The sequence below is a fragment of the Poecilia latipinna genome, unplaced genomic scaffold (assembly GCF_001443285.1).
Source record: "Poecilia latipinna isolate Pla-1442-1.1 unplaced genomic scaffold, P_latipinna-1.0 Scaffold1481, whole genome shotgun sequence".
NCBI classification, from domain to species: Eukaryota; Metazoa; Chordata; class Actinopteri; order Cyprinodontiformes; family Poeciliidae; genus Poecilia; species Poecilia latipinna.
The window spans coordinates 107532-124698 of NW_015114097.1; the positions used below are offsets into that span (position 1 = coordinate 107532).

The window sequence follows — 17167 nt, forward strand, 5'->3', positions numbered from 1 at the left end:
AAACCATTTTGCTCTGAAGCTTCAGAGCATCAACTCCAGCCACACAAAGTGTGAGTCATATAGCCACCATGTTAGCGTAACCAATACTGACGTCTTTGAAGCTATTTTCATGCCTTGCAGGTATTGATGGAACGAAGAGCTAAGCTGGCGAACCTGTCTTGTTAGCCTCTTGCTAGCTTAGCATCAGTTATCTGACTGAGCAGTTCAATTCCCTCCCAGCTTTACTCACTGTTTCTAACAGATATGGCTATATAACTCTGATATTGTGAAGATTTTTAAAAAGCAGGGATCTATAAAGATCTTACGGGTATTGGATAGTCGATGACTTACTAGCAGAATGTCACTGCTAGCATCTGAACTCCAACTAGTTTCTTGTGAGCGCAGGACCAACACAAAATCAGATTCCTGCCATTTTAAAGCTACTTTGTGCAGACCATTTCTAAATATTAAAGCTGATCAGTAAAGTTCAAAAAGTGGGTGGAAGGGGTCCCTAATGTGATATGAATTAAAGCTGAGGCAGCTAGTAACAAAGGACTGATGGGCTCTCATGACAGACTGCTACACAAAGTTCCTTAGTGACCTGCTACGCCAGGTGGGGCCCCAGCTTCACACATAATCCAAATCCCATCACAAAGACAATAATCTACAGATTACCTGCAGATTATTACCGGTAATCTCTCAACAAAAGTCCAGTTTGAAATATCTGAGGGAAGAGTCTGGATGAGTTTATTCTGTTTTTTTTCTCTCTCTCTGAGAGCAGCTTTGATTTGTAGCAATCGCCACAGTTATTACTCACTTCACTGCACACATATGATGTTTTCTTGTAAAATTACTTTTCCTTACTTCGTTGGCTTTTTGTTGACATATATTCTTGGCAAGAACCACAATTCTGATCCATTTGTTAATTGTTTTTTCTTTCTCTCTCAAATGACCTTTTAATATAGAAGCATCACATGAGGAGAAAAAGTATGACCAATAACATGAGATTTTTTTTTAACCTGACCAACACAATGGCATCAAAATACTTCCCTACACTGCAATAAAGGCTGGGAGCAACATAATATTGCTTTTTGCCTTTTTTAGTACAATAGTCGAAGAGCTAGATGGTAAAATAGAAGTACTCATCAAAGGCGAGAGAGATTGATGGTAGAGAGCTGACGGGAAAGTGGATGAAGATAAAACCTCGTTCACATGGAAACAATTTTAGGTGCATCTGCAACAGTTTTTTTTTTTTTCTTTTGTCATTTAGGTGCATCCACACAGATTTGGCCTCTTGGGAGAGAAGCTATTCATTTTAAAACTAGTTTCCAGAGTGGATAAAATTCAGAATGCCAGTTTTATGTTTCACTTTTACAAAGAAACATAGTGCCATTTGGTGTTTTTTTTCTTCTTCTTTTTTTTTGTGTTGTCAAAATCAAAATCATGAATGCTCTTAAAGGGCCAGCTGTGCCAGGATGTATTGATAAAACCTGTTCACAAATTCTTAAAATATCAGTTAATTATTAAAATTAAATAATACTGCTCAACATCTTTCTAATCGCTCCAGAATTTTGTGATTCTTTTTGTGATGATTTTTTTTTTTTTTGCAATACAATTCAAAGTGTTTGTGGTAGTAATCTGGGAATATTTGCAATATTTACGGTAAATGTGATTTTTTTTTTATCACTTTTCGCATAGATCCTGGACTATAATCTGACATCAAATAAGGCTGAGGCAGCTGTTTAGTAGAAGTAAGAAATTTTTTCACAATTTTTGAGAAAAATCTGAAATAAACTCCCAGTTAGTGTAAAAAAGTGCAGGGATTTGTTGATTTTGTGTGAATTTCCACAATAATTCTCAAGAACCTGGAGGGTCTGATTCGTTCAATTAGGCAGTAAACAAATAAAAACTGCAACAATTTGATTGATAAAATAATATTTAAGCACACTTAGTGTTTAGTCTAGACCCTAGAGGGCCACATAAAAAGCTGTGGCGGGCCAGATTTGGCCCACGAGCCATGAGTTTGACATGTGATGTAGAGGAATCGCACAAGAAAACCTTTAAAGTCAACAGTGAAGCTCTGATTTCCTAGTCTCTACTTTACAAAACTGGTAGCCAAACAAGTTCCTTTAAAGTTGTTTAAATGTATGCCTCACACACTCCTCCCCCATTTTTCTTTGTTAAATACCTTGGAAAAATAGTTATTTTCTTCCATTTAAGAGTTATGCATCGCATCCTCACCAGGTGTTGTTTACTCATGAAGAGCTTTAGCTTATGTATGCTCCACAGTCTGGATTTAAAGACAAATCACTCCTGTGATGTTTGGGGTACTTTTCTACCTCTGAGGAAACAACACGCAGCAGCTAAAAATAACTTTGTAGCGTTTGTTTACCTGAAATGCCTCCAAAATTAAACTGAAGTCTGATGGATTATTCATGGTTTAAGATTTGGATTTGCTGAAAGCTTGGAATTTTTTTATTTTTTTTGCATAATCATCAATTAGGTTCAGAGCATGAAATGTGACACTGGAGGGTTTTATGTATTCCCCTTCAAACGTAACATAAACACACCTCGTTTAGAGTTACCAAATAAAAAATAAAAAATCTGCCTACACATTTACTCCTTGGGTGTAGCAGTCTGTCTTGAGAGCCCATCAGTCCTCGGGTTCTGGTGCTGGCGCGGTCTGGAGTGGATGCGCTGAAGAACTCTTGAGAGGAAGTCAAAGAAGCAGAGGGGTTGAAGGGAGGGAGCGAGTCAGACGGAGAGACGAAGGGGTTGGAAGAAAGCTTTGAGGAGTAATGGTTGCTTGGAGACCGTTGTCAAGGAGACAGTAAGTCCTTTGGCATCTGAAATGTCCTACATTTATGTTGATATTCAGAAGGAAGAGGTTTTTTTTTTTTTTTTTTTAAGTTTCAATTTCACTGTTTAACCCTTCTCGGCTGTGAGGGGTGCGCCAGATTGTCGGCGATGAGGTCAAACGGAGGATGACTCCACGACCTCGAAGACTCTGCTAAAAGAGGGCGACATGGAGGTTGGGATAAAACAAAAAGGTTTTCATCACACTTAAAACAGGTCAAAAAGGGGAACAAAAAAAAAAAAGCCGTCAGATAACAGCAGCCATGTGACAGCCCCGCTGACGCCCACAGGAGGGGAAAGAGGAGGGAACGGAGGGGGAACGATATGACAGAATTTGTTTCCGTGACACCCTATCGGCGTCTCAAACTGTGACAGATATCCTCCCTCTTTGTGTTTCCCTGGTGCTGACTCATTCAGTGGGCATTTTCTGTGGTTCTTGGGCAAAAAAGAGCACTTCATGCGAGCACGGGGGGGAGGCAGAGGGAGAGCTCAGAAGACTCAAAACCACCCACTGAGTACCACTGGAAAGCCTGTTGAAGTTCCTCTTCGGCTTCCACCGAAGAAAGACTATGTTCGGTGAGCGCTGTGCATAACTAATGAGCTGCATGTTGCTTTCCTTTGGGGAGGGGCAGGAGAGGCAGGGATTACTGATGATGGAGGAGCAGAGTTTGTAAAGAAAGCAGACCTGGCTGACCCTGACGGGAAAAGGTGGAGGGGGTGGGGGGGGGACCCATCTGATTCTGTTTTCTGCTCATTGTGGCCCATCTGAGCGCACACAGTTATAGCAAACAGCAAAGAGAAGAGAAGCCTAAATCGTCGTCACCGATTGGAGGGATACGTGATTAAACTTGGGTTGGTGAAAGCAATGATGAAAGCTACGAGTTGGGATGAACAGTGAACAGGATGCAGCCTCATCAAATGTTGTGATCCTCATGCCGTTCTCCACTAATCTGGATTTTACAAAACATGAAAAGTTGAAGGGATGGCCAGGGTTGCCAGAATAACAACAGAACCATCAGAAGATTAGTACTCATGTTGTAAAAGTCACGCAAGGCAGGTATGAGAAGTAAAAAAAAAAGAAAATTAATAAATAAAAAAATGCATCCCAAGCTTTGAACATCCCTCAAAGCACAGCTTAATCCATCGTTCAAAACGTGGGACTGCAAACATACCAGGACGTATCACCACATAAACCTGCATGCCAGGCAGTGAGAGCGTTAAGGAAGAAACAAGCAACTCTGGAGGAGCTGCAGAGATCCCCGGGTTGTACAAATTGTCAACAAGATGATATTTAGACAGAAACTCAACTGTCTGGCATTTTAAAAAGAGCGGCAAGAAGAAAGCCGTAAGAAACTTCACTTTTGCGGTTTTTAACGAGTCAGGCAGGGGGCACTGGTCAGATGATACCAAAACACAGATGTAAGGCTTACAAAAGGCTAATGTTGCTGAAATTGACTTGTTAAAGTCTAGACAATGAGGAATCTTTCAAATTATGGTTTACAACCACTTGGCATGGAGCTTGAACTATCTGACAAAACAAAAAAAAACTGGGCAACGTCTGTCCAGAGATGTGCACGTCTGGGGAGATTTACATAAATGCACACAATATTTCAGATTCCCTTTTGTGTTGAATTATCTTACATAAAATCCTAACAACCAAATGCAACAAAGGACATATTACATTTTTGAAAACTACTGTATAACACACAGTGGCTATAAAAGCCTCCCACTAGAATCAGACAATAAGCAACTACTGACATATATTCATAACAATGCCTATTTGTAACAAGAATATTTACATTCTTTTAATTTTGTTTAAATATTTTATTAATTTTAGTAATTTTTCTTTGGACAAATGGGAATCAAGTATCACAGCCATTATTGCCCCAGTATAGCTGATAAAAGTCTGAGGTTTTGCACTTCAGGACGCCGTTTGCTGCTATTGAGGTGGACAGCCTCACCACACATGCACCTCTAGTGCCACCTACAGGCTACATCTCTTCTTGCATCAAATTGTATATTAAAAATCTAAAATCAGCAAATGAGTCAAAAGTAACACATATATATATATATTTTATCAAACAAATAAACACTGAAAATTTTTAATAATCTGCGGCTTTTTATTCCAGAAGGTCGCTGAAAAGTTTCCGTTTCTTGGACTCTCCCGTCTGGATTTCCTGCCAGTGGGCTCTCCTGTGGACAAAGTGGGAGAGGCCGAACTTTGCCCAGACGTGACGAGCAAACTGATCGGACCTCAGCTTACTTTCGCTGGGAACTGGAAGAGAAGGACGGGAGCGTAAGTGAAGAAAGTTAAATAAATAAAATAAAACTGAAAAACCGTCAACGTTACCAAGCTCCTGCGCGATGCTTTGCCTCTGGCTGACCGAAGCGCTGTTCCACGCGGCTTCCAGGACTCGGCTTCCAAGCCTGGAGCAGGCCATCTGCACGTACTGGCCCTGAGAGGAAGAACAGCGTTTAATTCACATTTCTGAACTCCGCAAATAACCAAACACTAAATCCAGCGAACATATTGTACCTCCAGTCTCTTGAGGATCTTGCCCCTGCCTTTGTCACTGGATGTGGTGATGAGGGCCTGCAGGACGTGGCTGCCGGAGGGGTCAGAGGCCATCGTGAGGAGGTCGGCAGGGCTCAGGGTGCGCAGGCTGCTGAGGAGGTGAGAGCGCTCCTTGAACTTGGCCAGTGCTTGGACCAGCCGGGAACCGTGGTAGCAGATGGAAGTCAGCGGGACCTGAAAACGACAAAACAATCTGATGAGGTGCCGGGGAAAACGGGCGAGATGAAATGTGTCACCTGAACTTCCTCAGAGAGTGGAAGTTACTGAAACAAAAGCGGGAGAAAGATCTTGGAGGAAAAAAGAAATGTCTTCTTCAGCTGAATGTTTTCATTTTTATCATTGTTCACAAGAAAGAAACAACAATGTGGGCGTAGAGGTTAAATGAATTGGGGGAAACTAGACTTGAGTCTGTTAAAAAAACAAAACAATAAAGTTCTCAGTTACTAAAATTTTATATGGAGTTCCAAAAGGTTCGTTACTGGCACCAATGTGGTTTTCTTTTCTTTATTTTAATTTGTATTTTTTTTTTATTGCCACAATTTTACACTGCATGGATATGACAGAAATCTATTTTGTTGAGAATAAGATGCAACTCAAGAACTGCACATATTATAAGAAGATCGAAACAAGCTAGTTTAGTATTAAATGTATTACAAATCTCAGTAAAACTAAATATATTGGCTTTTTTTAACGCAACTTTAACTGAACTTGTCAACGTCAACTCAACAACTTTTAATAAGTAGTGCTGAAATGTAAAAAAAAAAAAAAAAAAACTAACTAAAAAAGAAAAGACCAGTAATGTAAAGAGTTTGCGGTTTACCTCTTTCTGTGTGCTGCCCTCTGTTGCATCGGTCTGGTAATACATCTCATAAGTAAGCAAGGACATAAAGAGCGGCAGGCAGCAGACGTGTCGAGAGCCGGGCTCGGCGCAGTGGAAAGCCTGGAGGGAAACACGGCACAGAGCTGACATGATGGAGGAACTCCTCTGCGTTTGTAGCAGGACAAAACCTTTTGGGAGGCTCACGTTCAGAAGGCACCGCATCATGTCGTCCTGCTTCTCTCCGCTTTCTGCGCAGCTTTCCGCCAGCTGGACGATCACGCCCATGTGACCCGCGGCCAAGACGGCCTCCACGCCCTGGACCAGCTCGTCGAACAGCTTCGGGAACTGAGGATGGGAACGCCGTCAAGTGGCGAACTCTTCAGCCCCCGTGACTCAACAACAACAACAACAACAACAACAACACACCGCCTACCAGTTTATGCTCAGCCGAGGCAGCTGTCAGCCTCTGGACGGGGAAGTTGGCGATAGGATGGAGGGCGAGGTCAACCAAACTGCCCTTGAAGTGGTTCTTGTAAAGGTCACGGAGAAGAGGTTTGTGGGAGAGCTGGATGACCGTCTCTATGAGGCGACTGGAGGCCTGGTCCTTCAGGAAGACCAGCAGCGGACTGTAGGAGGCGAGATAAAAGGGCGTCCAATGTTATACCTCTGCTACAGTAACCCTTTACCGAGACAGAACTAAACAAAACAAAACACCTCTGACCTGACTCCGGGGGCCGAGCTGCGGCTGGTCAGGTACTCCATGGTGCGCTTCAGGAGCTGCTTGCACAGTTTGGGTCGTTTTCTGTGACACACGGTCAGCATGGTCTGGAACACGGCGCTGGCAGCTCCATCTGTAACGCTCACTGAAGAACAAACAAATGGAAAAACAATTACAACGGAGTCCCAACAGAATGCGTACAGGCTAGTTTGTGTTTGTAACGTGACTAAAGACCAGGAACACTTGTCCGAACTGTAGGTAAAACAATCCGTACGCATAATATTTAGTAGAAGACGGCGTCTTTGTGCCCTGACACTTCTTATTAATACTTGCAGAAGCTTTACTGCCACCGACTGGAGACTAATGGGAAGGCATAAAATCTGTTGCCGGCTATTTTACACAGTCGTTTAAAAAGAAATAGAAGAAGAGTTGAGGTAAAAACACCGGCTGCACTTTATAAAATAGTTTCTCCAGTAAGGATTTAGGTAAAGGAAGCTTAAACCTCTGCATGAGTATTAGCAAAGAAGTTTATTGACTTCAATCTGTTTTTTTTTTACTACTGAAATGAAATGGCTGTATTAATATTCATCCATTTAGTATTTATACTTTGGTTCTGCTGTTTTCAGGTCTCAACAGACATCGGAGTGAAAACGACGGGATTAAAAGTCAGCAAATGGTTTCCTGACTTCTTTTGAATCCGATTAATATTTCCTTTCCCACAGCAACATTGGCTTCTTTATGCCAAAGCAATCTGTTTATTACATTTTAAAAATAAAAACACACATTTTATAGTCCACATCAGATATTCCAGTCCTCTGTGCTAACATGTTCTCTTTGTGACGGGAGTACAAAGAAAGAATTGAGTCATCTATAATCCGCTGAAAAGAAGAAAAAGAAAAAAGGGGCAAGTGCAGAGATGGCGTGATGAAAGGCTTACGATTAATATTTTCCATCAAGGTCTCGGTGAGGCTCTTCAGCTCGTACCAGAACGAGGTGGGAATCTCAAAGTCGGTCAGCTGGGGGGCCGCCCGGTGCTCTTTTGCACCTAATTCGAACCAAAACATCAAACGAGAGACACGGACGTGAAGTCAGACGCCCTGACTCAGCCTCCATCACATTTACTGACAAGGAACCAAAAGCTGTATTTCGTTTCTGAAACAGGAACTGCAATAAAAATGTGGCCAGCTCTCTCCTTCTCTCTCAGAAAAACAAAATAGTTTAAAACCTCCAGCAAGCAATTGCTACAATTTGCATCAAAACTCCTTCGCCATTTCAATTGGAACACACACACACACACACACACACACATTATACAGATGTAGTTGCTGTGAATGACGTCCACAACCCAGGGACATCGTTATGTTTGGCAGGAATCAAACCAGCGGAGAGGAGTCGTTATTTGTTAGTCTGGGCATGAATGGGCACTCTGCGGAGAAAAACTTCTGGTCGGGTAATTGGCCCGGTGTAACTCATGCGAGGAACAGAGGAGCTTATAACTAGAGGGTACCTGGAGAACAGGGGAATTAAATGGAATTAAAGCCCTACTTTCAACGTCCAATTACTGCCTGCAAAGATGTGAGTGATTTGATTTAATTCACTCAGCAAAGTCACGGTCTGCATAAACAGCATGTGGTATTTTGTGACACTTTTAAAAGAAAAATGTCCTTGGGCTTTTTTCTGTTTGTTTTATCCTCACCGCATCGGAACGTCTTCGTTCAGGCTGCCTGCTATGATTTTTAAAATCCAGCAGGTGTCGCTGTTCAGCAACACACCAACATGGTCAACTCAGGATTCTCCCATGTGACAATTTGAGCCAATCGCTGATAAGCTGACTTTTAGCAATATTAAATATATGTTACTATTTCCACACTTTGAAGAAAAAATAAATAAAACAAATTTATTCACTTAATTTAATTCCTTATCTAGCAGAAACACGGCAATTGCAAAATTGTGGGGTTTTTTTTTCCTGTTACATTAGCAGAATATCACCATCAGGTCACACCAGCAGCTACACTCTTCAGTGTGGATGCTACTATGAAGCAAAGAAGACTTGAAGTTGACTATTTTCACTTCAGTAATGAAGTCAGGGAAGAATTCAAATTCAGCAGTAATCAATAATCTTCAATTCAAAAAGACTAATTCAGTTGAAAACCGCACATTTATTATGATTTTATATTTGTTTTGAAATGCTTTAAAGTGACAGTGCTCTCCACCAGTGGTGCTGTCAATGACAGAAATAATTAATGATTGCTCAAAACTTAAAGGGTGGACAAACCTTAATTATATTGTTATATATAATTACACCACAGCTTTTTAAAGAGACATCTGGAATCAGGGAAAGTCCGTTTTACGAGGACAAAAAAACACACAAAAATCAAAAGCTTGAGAATCGGCCACATGCACCTGTCACTAAAACACGCCTCTGTGTGTTTACCTGGCTGGGCTTCGGTGCGAGGAGGTCCGACGCAGCCCGCCAGCACGTGTAAAAGTGTGCGGACCACGTGTGAGCCGTGAACGTGTCTGATGAATTCTGAGACGTTGTCTTTCACCACCTGACTTAAGGATAACACCTGGCTCTCCAGCATCCCAGTTCTCTCCTCCTCCTCCTCTTCTTCTTCTTTGAATGGATCCTTCTGAGAGAACTCTGCAAAGGACAATCAGGACATGTAAACATAAACATTTATTTCTTTGTTTAAGGTTTTTTATTTGTGGAATGAGAAATACAAAAATTTTATCATCACACATGAACAAAACATTAACCTATACTTTTCTGACTTAGATCCTACTATGTTTTTGGTTACAACGGTGACAAAGTGTTCATACAACTCAGAAGAATTAAGCAAGTAATCATATATTTCTCACTTACCCTCCCACCTGGACATCTGTCTGAGCGCGCTCTCTACGACGTGGCCTCCACAGCGGTCACATGAGACCTCCCTAAGCCCCACCCCAGACTCTCCGCCCAGTTCGGCCAGGACTTCCCCCACCTGGTCCGGGCTGGACAGCGGGAGCAGCCGCTGCAGAGTGATGCTTCCCGTCCGGTCGGTGGCCACCAGGCCGGCTTTACCTTTCACCTCGGCGAGGACGTTCCCCACAAACATCTCTGTCAAATGTATTGCAAATGTATTTATTTGAAACGCACAGCAATGCCACTGAGAATTTACACAAGGAACGACCATGAGGTCGGTTTGGTGTCTCACCCAATGAAAACTTTTTTCAGCTTAAAAATTAAAAACAAAACTTAAGCAGAAAATACAGATTTGAAAATGAAAAAACAAATGTTCAAAACTATTTTTCAGATTCAAATCTTTATTTTCGGTTTTAATTATTTTTCAGTATCAAAGTTAAATATATATATTTGTATATATGTGTGTGAGTATAATTTATTTATTTATTTATTATTTTTTTTAGTTTCAAAATAATTTTCAAGTTTCAAAACTTTTTTCAGTTTGATTTTTTAAAAACTTTATGACCCCAATGTAGGTCCATATAATGTACAACTTACATGGAAAACAAACAAATTCTGAGCCAATCATGTGTCAGCGTTAGGCCTCAGGTTTCCTACTGCTATCCTCATCTCTTTCTGGATTTAATTTCTTAAAAAGAAGAGGGAAAACACAAGCATCTTAGATCCTCAGGGACTTACATTGAATATGTTCAATGTTCATGAGGTAAGAAATAAAACCTAAATCCTAACCACTGTGGCTTAAATGAGGAAAAATAAAGTTGCCTAGCAGGTATGTGAAGGACAAAGATATGGAAACGTTTTCTCCATATGAACAACTGATGTAATGTTACATGGAAAAGTCACAGTATCTGAACTCTAGTTGCAATTCTAACTTTTTAACTTCAGTTCCCCCGAAGAGAATCAAATCCATCTCACCTCTCTCCTCATCTTCTTCAAAGCCTTCATTCAGTCGTTCCCCAACGCGGCGGAAGTAGCCAACACTCAGAGCATCCAGTCGCTTCCTGCCACCGTCTCCCTGAGGTTTCTGTCCTTCTTTTCCTTCTTCACCTCTGTTCTTTTTCTTCTTCCATTCTGCTCTTCCTCCATCTTCAGCAGGGTGCCTCCTCTTCCTTGCTCCTCCTTTCTGTAGCTTTTCTCCGTCTTTAGCCAGCATGTTAGGGATCTCAACACACGGCAAAGTCCAGTTCTCTGGTAGAAATGAGATAAAGAAGCATTAGCTCACTTTATGCAATATCTTTTCAACGTTTAAACTGGGATAAGTTCTCATAAATATGAGGCAAAAATTAGGCGTTATAGCTGGAGGAAGCCTTAACTTTGGAAGTAATAGTGATTTTAGCTACTATAAAAGTCCACCTTCAATGTATTTTCTGCTTTTACTGAATGCACGCCGAATTTATCGTCGATTAATAAATATTAATGCTTCCTCTGAACTAGCAATTTATTTCGAGTTCATTATAAGACTGATTAAATTTATATTAAAAAAACAGAGTACGGCTAAAAAAACAAACAAACAGCACTTTGGCCCGTTCTTGCTAACCTGCTGCGACAAAGCCGAAAAAGAGCGACAAGCGAGATTTCTGTCAGTGAAAAGAATTTTTTTTTTCCCTACAAAATAAACGTTTTATTTGAAGAAAAACTACAAAATGACAACTCACGTGTGAGACCTGTGAAGCGTCCTTCTTCCTCTTCTTCTATAAAGTTCCTGTTTGTGGACCTGAAAAGTAGTCTAGAGATGCAATACTGCCACCTACAGGACTAGAATATAAAATGCCATTATTTTCCATCTATGTCATTTTTAATCGCTTAATCGTGACAAAAATATAATTTGGGAGTTTTCCCCCAACAGTTAAATGGTAAAATGTATGTCTTTCTTCTTCTGTTCTAATGTCAACTCTTTTTTATGCTAACATATGTATTTAAAAGTATCATATGAAGTTGCACTCAAGATTCCCATCTGGTCATGTGACTTATTTATTAAATCCCTCGTGGTAATTTGTTTCTAATTCAGAGATAAGAGCTCAAAAACAACAGCTTCAGCAAAAAAAAAGAAAAAAAAAGAGAGAAAGAGGGTCAGAAAGGTCAGAGGCTTTTAAAAACAAACATGTTGAAAGAATCTCATGAGGATTTTAAGACAAGTTAGTGGATTTTTTTCCCCTTTTAATCCCAAAGAAGCTGAGCTGAGAGTCAAATGCTGTGATTTTTGTAAAAGAAAGTTGTGCAAGAAAAAAAAATTAAAGTACAATCACACTTTGCGTCTAGTTAACACCACCAGGGGGCAGTGTAGTAACTCTGCTGGTGTACTGCTTCCTCTTTACTAGTGACTCCGCTTCATCCTGTCTTGACAAGACAGGAAAATGAGATGTGGACATGAATGCAAATGTAAGCGATTCCGTCAGTCAACCGATCAATCACACACTCTATCCAGATCAAAAAATGCAGAGGCAGAAAAAGAAAGAGCAAAGACCGCTGGCTCAGCTTTTAATCCCGCATGTGATCCCATCATGCGTTTGATATCAAACAGCTTGCTCTTTCATTAGCAGTAGAAAAATGTGATGGGTGTGCCGCCCGGTTCAATTTCAGTACAAAACAAGCTGCTTTCTCAACTTACTTATTTACACCAAGCGGATTAGTGAAAAACAGATTTGTTAACATTTTATTTGTTCATTATGTTTCCTTTGTTTTCGTCTCTTTTAATCATTTTTGTTGTTTTGGCAGAGTGGTTCTGAAGAGACATGGTCTTCCTTTACTACAACCTGTTTTTTTCACCCCTCTGTGAAGTTAAGCTCAAAAGCATGTTTGAGACAAAGACGCAATCAAACAAGCAGGGGCAGCAGATCATGGGGGCGTCCTGCCACACTTTTAAATGACAGCATTTTTCACAACTTGCTTCCACGGATTAGTGATGTACGGTGTCCATCCTTACTTACGGTTGATGTATGGGTGTAAGTTTCGATGAATCACAAGTAAGGCAATACAAGATGTTGAAATTTATAATGGAAATTTAAACAAAAGGAAAAATGTTGTGAAAGAGCATTTCTGAATAGCTCTGACGATGTTTGTGAAAAAAATGACAACGAATTCTCAGCTTTCATTGCTTTCTCTTCTTTAATCCTTTAGTAACAACCTCACAGGCCAAAACGCACATAGATACTGATCTGAACGTTATAAACACTTTTTATGCCTTGTGGAAGAATTCGTGCCCCTTGAACTTTTCCACAGTTTGCCATGTTCAACGTATTTCAGAGGCCGTTTATGTCATGGGTCGACACGAAACGGGGCATATTTGCTAACTGGAGAGGAAATGATTCATGGTTACGAATAATTCTCACAAATAAAAACTCTTTGACGCATAACACAACATTAAAACATTGTTTTTAGGACCCTTTACTCTGATACACCTTAATAAGATCCAGCACAACTAAGTGCCTTCAGAGATCAGTTTGTAAAGAGGGACCGCCACCGATGATTGAAGGGTTGCAATATTTTGTAACACAAGTAACTATGTTACTTATAATGTAGAACAATTTTAATTCAAGTCTGTAGAGCGGTATGAATAGCAGAACATGTGGAAAATCAGCTGTGACTCACTGGTTTAGAAAAACACAACCAGCTGTGTCAGACCGGACCGAACTACAGCAGATAAATGGACAGTTTATCTACTTCTGCCCAATACAATGTCAGAAAGAAGATGACTCCCTCTGTATTAATAATGTATTTTGATAACAAGGTGCTTCAAAGGAGTGTCTATTTAGGACACCCAACACTAGAATCAGTGGTAGAGCATGGAAGTAACGAATTACGTTCCTCTACTTTGACGTCATTCAAAGTACTGATATCTGAACGTCAGAGCATTGCCTTTTCCAGGCTGGGGCTGAAACTTTAACATTACCCTCAATTTTCTGTTTAGAAAAATGCTGTTTAAAGCAATTGTGACTCAAAAGAAATTTGTGATTTGATGCCTTGAAATTGGCCTCATCACAACAATGATCTTTCCATCCTGCCGTTTGCGGGCGTTCTTAGGAGCGACGGACTTTTCTCAGCAGAGAAACTGAAGCTGGTCAGAGTTGATGGTAGGATGTTACTTTAAATAAAAGGCAATTCAGGAAGAAACTTTGTTGTTGTCGAGCATTCTTAGTCAGATTGGACAAAAGCATGATCAAGATTTGATGTAAGCAATTAAAGAAACCTTTTGGTTTAATTTTGGAGTAGATCTCTTCATATCTAGATGCTAAAATTCCTCTGTGCAATTTCAGCATCGAGATATATGGAAATCATCTCAAAGCTGGAGGTGTAATTTCAGCATTTTTATTTATTATTATTTTTTTATATAAAATATTGGTTTAGAGGTAAGCTTACAAAAATACACAAAGTGTTTTGGATAATTGTTCACACTTGTAAACACCATGTGTTACTCTCAGCCAGCTTCCCTCTGCCAGCTATAAACTACACTACTGTCTGTAGCTGCAATGTAGCAAAATGTAAAGAAAAGGTGCTACAGGCATAAAAACCTTTGCTTAGTTCTCTGCATATCATAAAACTCTTTTGTTTTCTCTGATTCCATCTGAGGTAAACTGACAGAGAGGGATCTCGATTCAACGAAAAAAAGTCTTTAAAGAAACCAAAAGGACAAACACTTCTGTTTTTATTATGCACACGCCTCAAAAACGATGTGATGTCGATTTTCTTTCATCCACTCTCTGTCTCGTGTGGGATCAAATCGCCAAGTAGAGAACATCAACCCAAACTGAGGCAGAAACACTTCATCAGAAACTGCCCTCTTTTTAACCTCATCTCGCTCTCATGACTTAGTTCACGCTGCTACGGGCTAGAATCTCTTTCAGGATGGGTGTATGGGGCAGTAGAGCAAACACACAGGAAGTCAGCTGCTGCTGAGCCCATGACCAAGAGGGTGGATGCGAGAAAGATGAAAAAGCAAGGCGAGAAAGAGGTGCAAGAGAGGAACTACAAAACAAAACAAAAGCCTCAGTTCCATCGTGTCTTCGCAATGCGGCATCAGATGTGAACGTGTATCTATGGTGTACACTACAAGGCGATAAAGTCACGCCGCTGGGGTCGAATTAGAGCTATTTGTCTCGGCTTGTCTGGATGTTTGCATGTTTTATGGAGCCGAAGTCAACGCCTCAAGCAGTGGCAGTGCATATTTTGAGATGACCGAAGTTGAGATAAAGTTCCCTCGAGGAGCTTTAAACAGAGAAATCATTTATAACCTTGTGCCTTGAAAAAGTCATATTTTTCAAGGCACAACTTTTTCATACTCCTACATTCAAACCACAAGCTTTGTTGTTTATTTGGCGACGGGTTGGTGGAGGGGTGGATTTTATGTGACAAACCAAACCAAAGTCGTATTTTCGCAAATGGTGTTCATTTGGATTTACTCTCTTTACTCTGATGCCCTAAAATAGATCAAATGTATCTGATTGAGTTGGTAGTAAACCGTTACCCTAATTACATAGTGACTGAGTCTCTATAAATAGAGCTTTTCTATGAAATCCTCAGCGGTTTAATATAAACCGATAGTAAACAACCAATCATCAGTAAAAGCAAAGAACACAACAGACAATATGACTAAAGTTTTAGAGAGGTTTAAATCAGGGTTAGATTTCAAGACAACGTCCCTAAGCTTTGAAACTCTCACACAGCTCCATCTAAAATTGAAAGAGTAAAGGTTCAGCTGCAAACCTAATGTGTCAAACCCGAGGCCTGGGGGCCAAATCCGGCCCACCATATTTTTTTATGTGGCCCTCTAGATTTCAGCGGGACGAATAAATAGAACTGTCAAGACAACAGTATGCTCAAATATTACTTTATCAATCAAATCAAAGCGGTTTTTATATACTTACTGCCAGAAAAAAAATTACTTGAACATTTTAATACCACAAAAAAAGACTTGCAGCGGTAACTGTAGTAAACTATACTTGGACTGGTGGTGGAGGGTTGAGTGCAAATGCATGTCAAGCTTTTTAACCGACTGTGGTTTTCTGAGCTTTTCAGAAAACAACAAAAGAAGACAAACAAACAAAAACACTTTTTATTAATGGAACAACTTTATGCAAAAACAGAGTAGTTTTTAATCACAAACACAGGACGTTGCGAGCGGATACCCTTGTCCCAGATAAATCATTTGCACACCCGCAAAGCTCCCTTTGCCTTCCTCTGTTTGTGTTCGTCTCTGTAGCAACAGCAGCGGCAGCGCATGAATCAGTTTGTGTAAAGTAAGCCGTGAATGAATGCTGCAATCGACAAAACTGAGCAGATGCATACACATATTTCCTCACACTACTGTAATCATCCACAGCTCTTGACGTCACAGCATTGAGTCATATAAAAGTAGAAAGGAAAATCAAAGATGGCACGCCCAATTAAAATTATAGGAATGTTCTTTTAGAAACAACAAAAAGCAGTTCAAATAGTGCCTTCATTCTTTTTGTCCCAAAGCTAGCCAGCTGTCTAGTAGTGAATATTAAGCTCACACATCTCTGCTCAAAATTGCCTAAATTTTGCAAACGGGCAATTGGGAACTTAGAATAATGCCTTTTTGTTTGCTTTGTCACATTTTAAGCTTTGAATGAATGAATCTGTTCTTGGAAAATGACTTTCCTCCTGTCAAGCAGAGTGTCGAACTAAGGTGGGAGTCAGCAGACATCCAGGAGTGAATTGCCTAAGTCACTGCAGTTCACATGATGTCATGATGTGATTTAGAAAAAACACAAACGTACTGCTGAGCTTTCTGACAAAGACTCACCCTGATTGTCTGATGTAAGTTTCCAATCCTTGTTTAGGACGTTTTCCAACTTTCCATCAATGTTTTGTTCCAGGGTTGGTTGTCAAATCATCACATTATGTGGTGGAGTAAAGATTTGGTTGATACCACACAGGACAGTACTTTATTTAGTTCATAATAACTTTTCATGTTATTATTGTACAAGACCTCATGGTTTTAGCTATTTAATGTCAAATTTAAGTTCAAAAGCACTTTATTGAAATGTTGTAGCTCATCTTAAGTCAAGGTTCTTCAATGGGTTGTAAATAGCAGCTTGCATTTACTGAAAGAATATTTACTTTTTTAAATTATTTTTTAGCTAAGTTAGCTAAGTTTAGCCAGTGAATTTTCATTTTATTTTTCCTTTGTTACCGAGACAAAATATAAGTTCAGATTGCTAAAAGAAAACAAACAGGGAAGGCCCTTTAGCAGTGAAGCTCCAGCTTCAGATCAAATATCAACTTAAGTTA

At 40.1% G+C, this 17167-nt stretch overlaps 1 protein-coding gene across 2 annotated transcripts; it reads right to left on the bottom strand.

Annotated features, from left to right (window-relative positions):
• Nucleotides 1–4892: 4892 nt before the first annotated feature.
• Nucleotides 4893–11671, bottom strand: nop9 (NOP9 nucleolar protein). Of its 2 annotated transcripts, none has more exons than XM_015057667.1 (12): nt 11572–11671; nt 10832–11104; nt 9815–10051; nt 9383–9592; nt 7886–7993; nt 6952–7093; nt 6664–6856; nt 6435–6575; nt 6231–6350; nt 5372–5584; nt 5186–5291; nt 4893–5110 (listed from the first exon to the last, which is right to left on the bottom strand). In XM_015057667.1, the coding sequence occupies exons 2-12, from the start codon at nt 11067–11069 to the stop codon at nt 4956–4958; spliced, it is 1863 nt and encodes a 620-aa protein (XP_014913153.1). In that variant the 5' UTR covers nt 11070–11104; nt 11572–11671; the 3' UTR covers nt 4893–4955. The 2 variants fall into 2 exon arrangements, with proteins under 2 accessions (XP_014913153.1, XP_014913154.1); XM_015057668.1 differs by lacking the exon at nt 11572–11671 and adding an exon at nt 11454–11560.
• Nucleotides 11672–17167: the final 5496 nt, after the last annotated feature.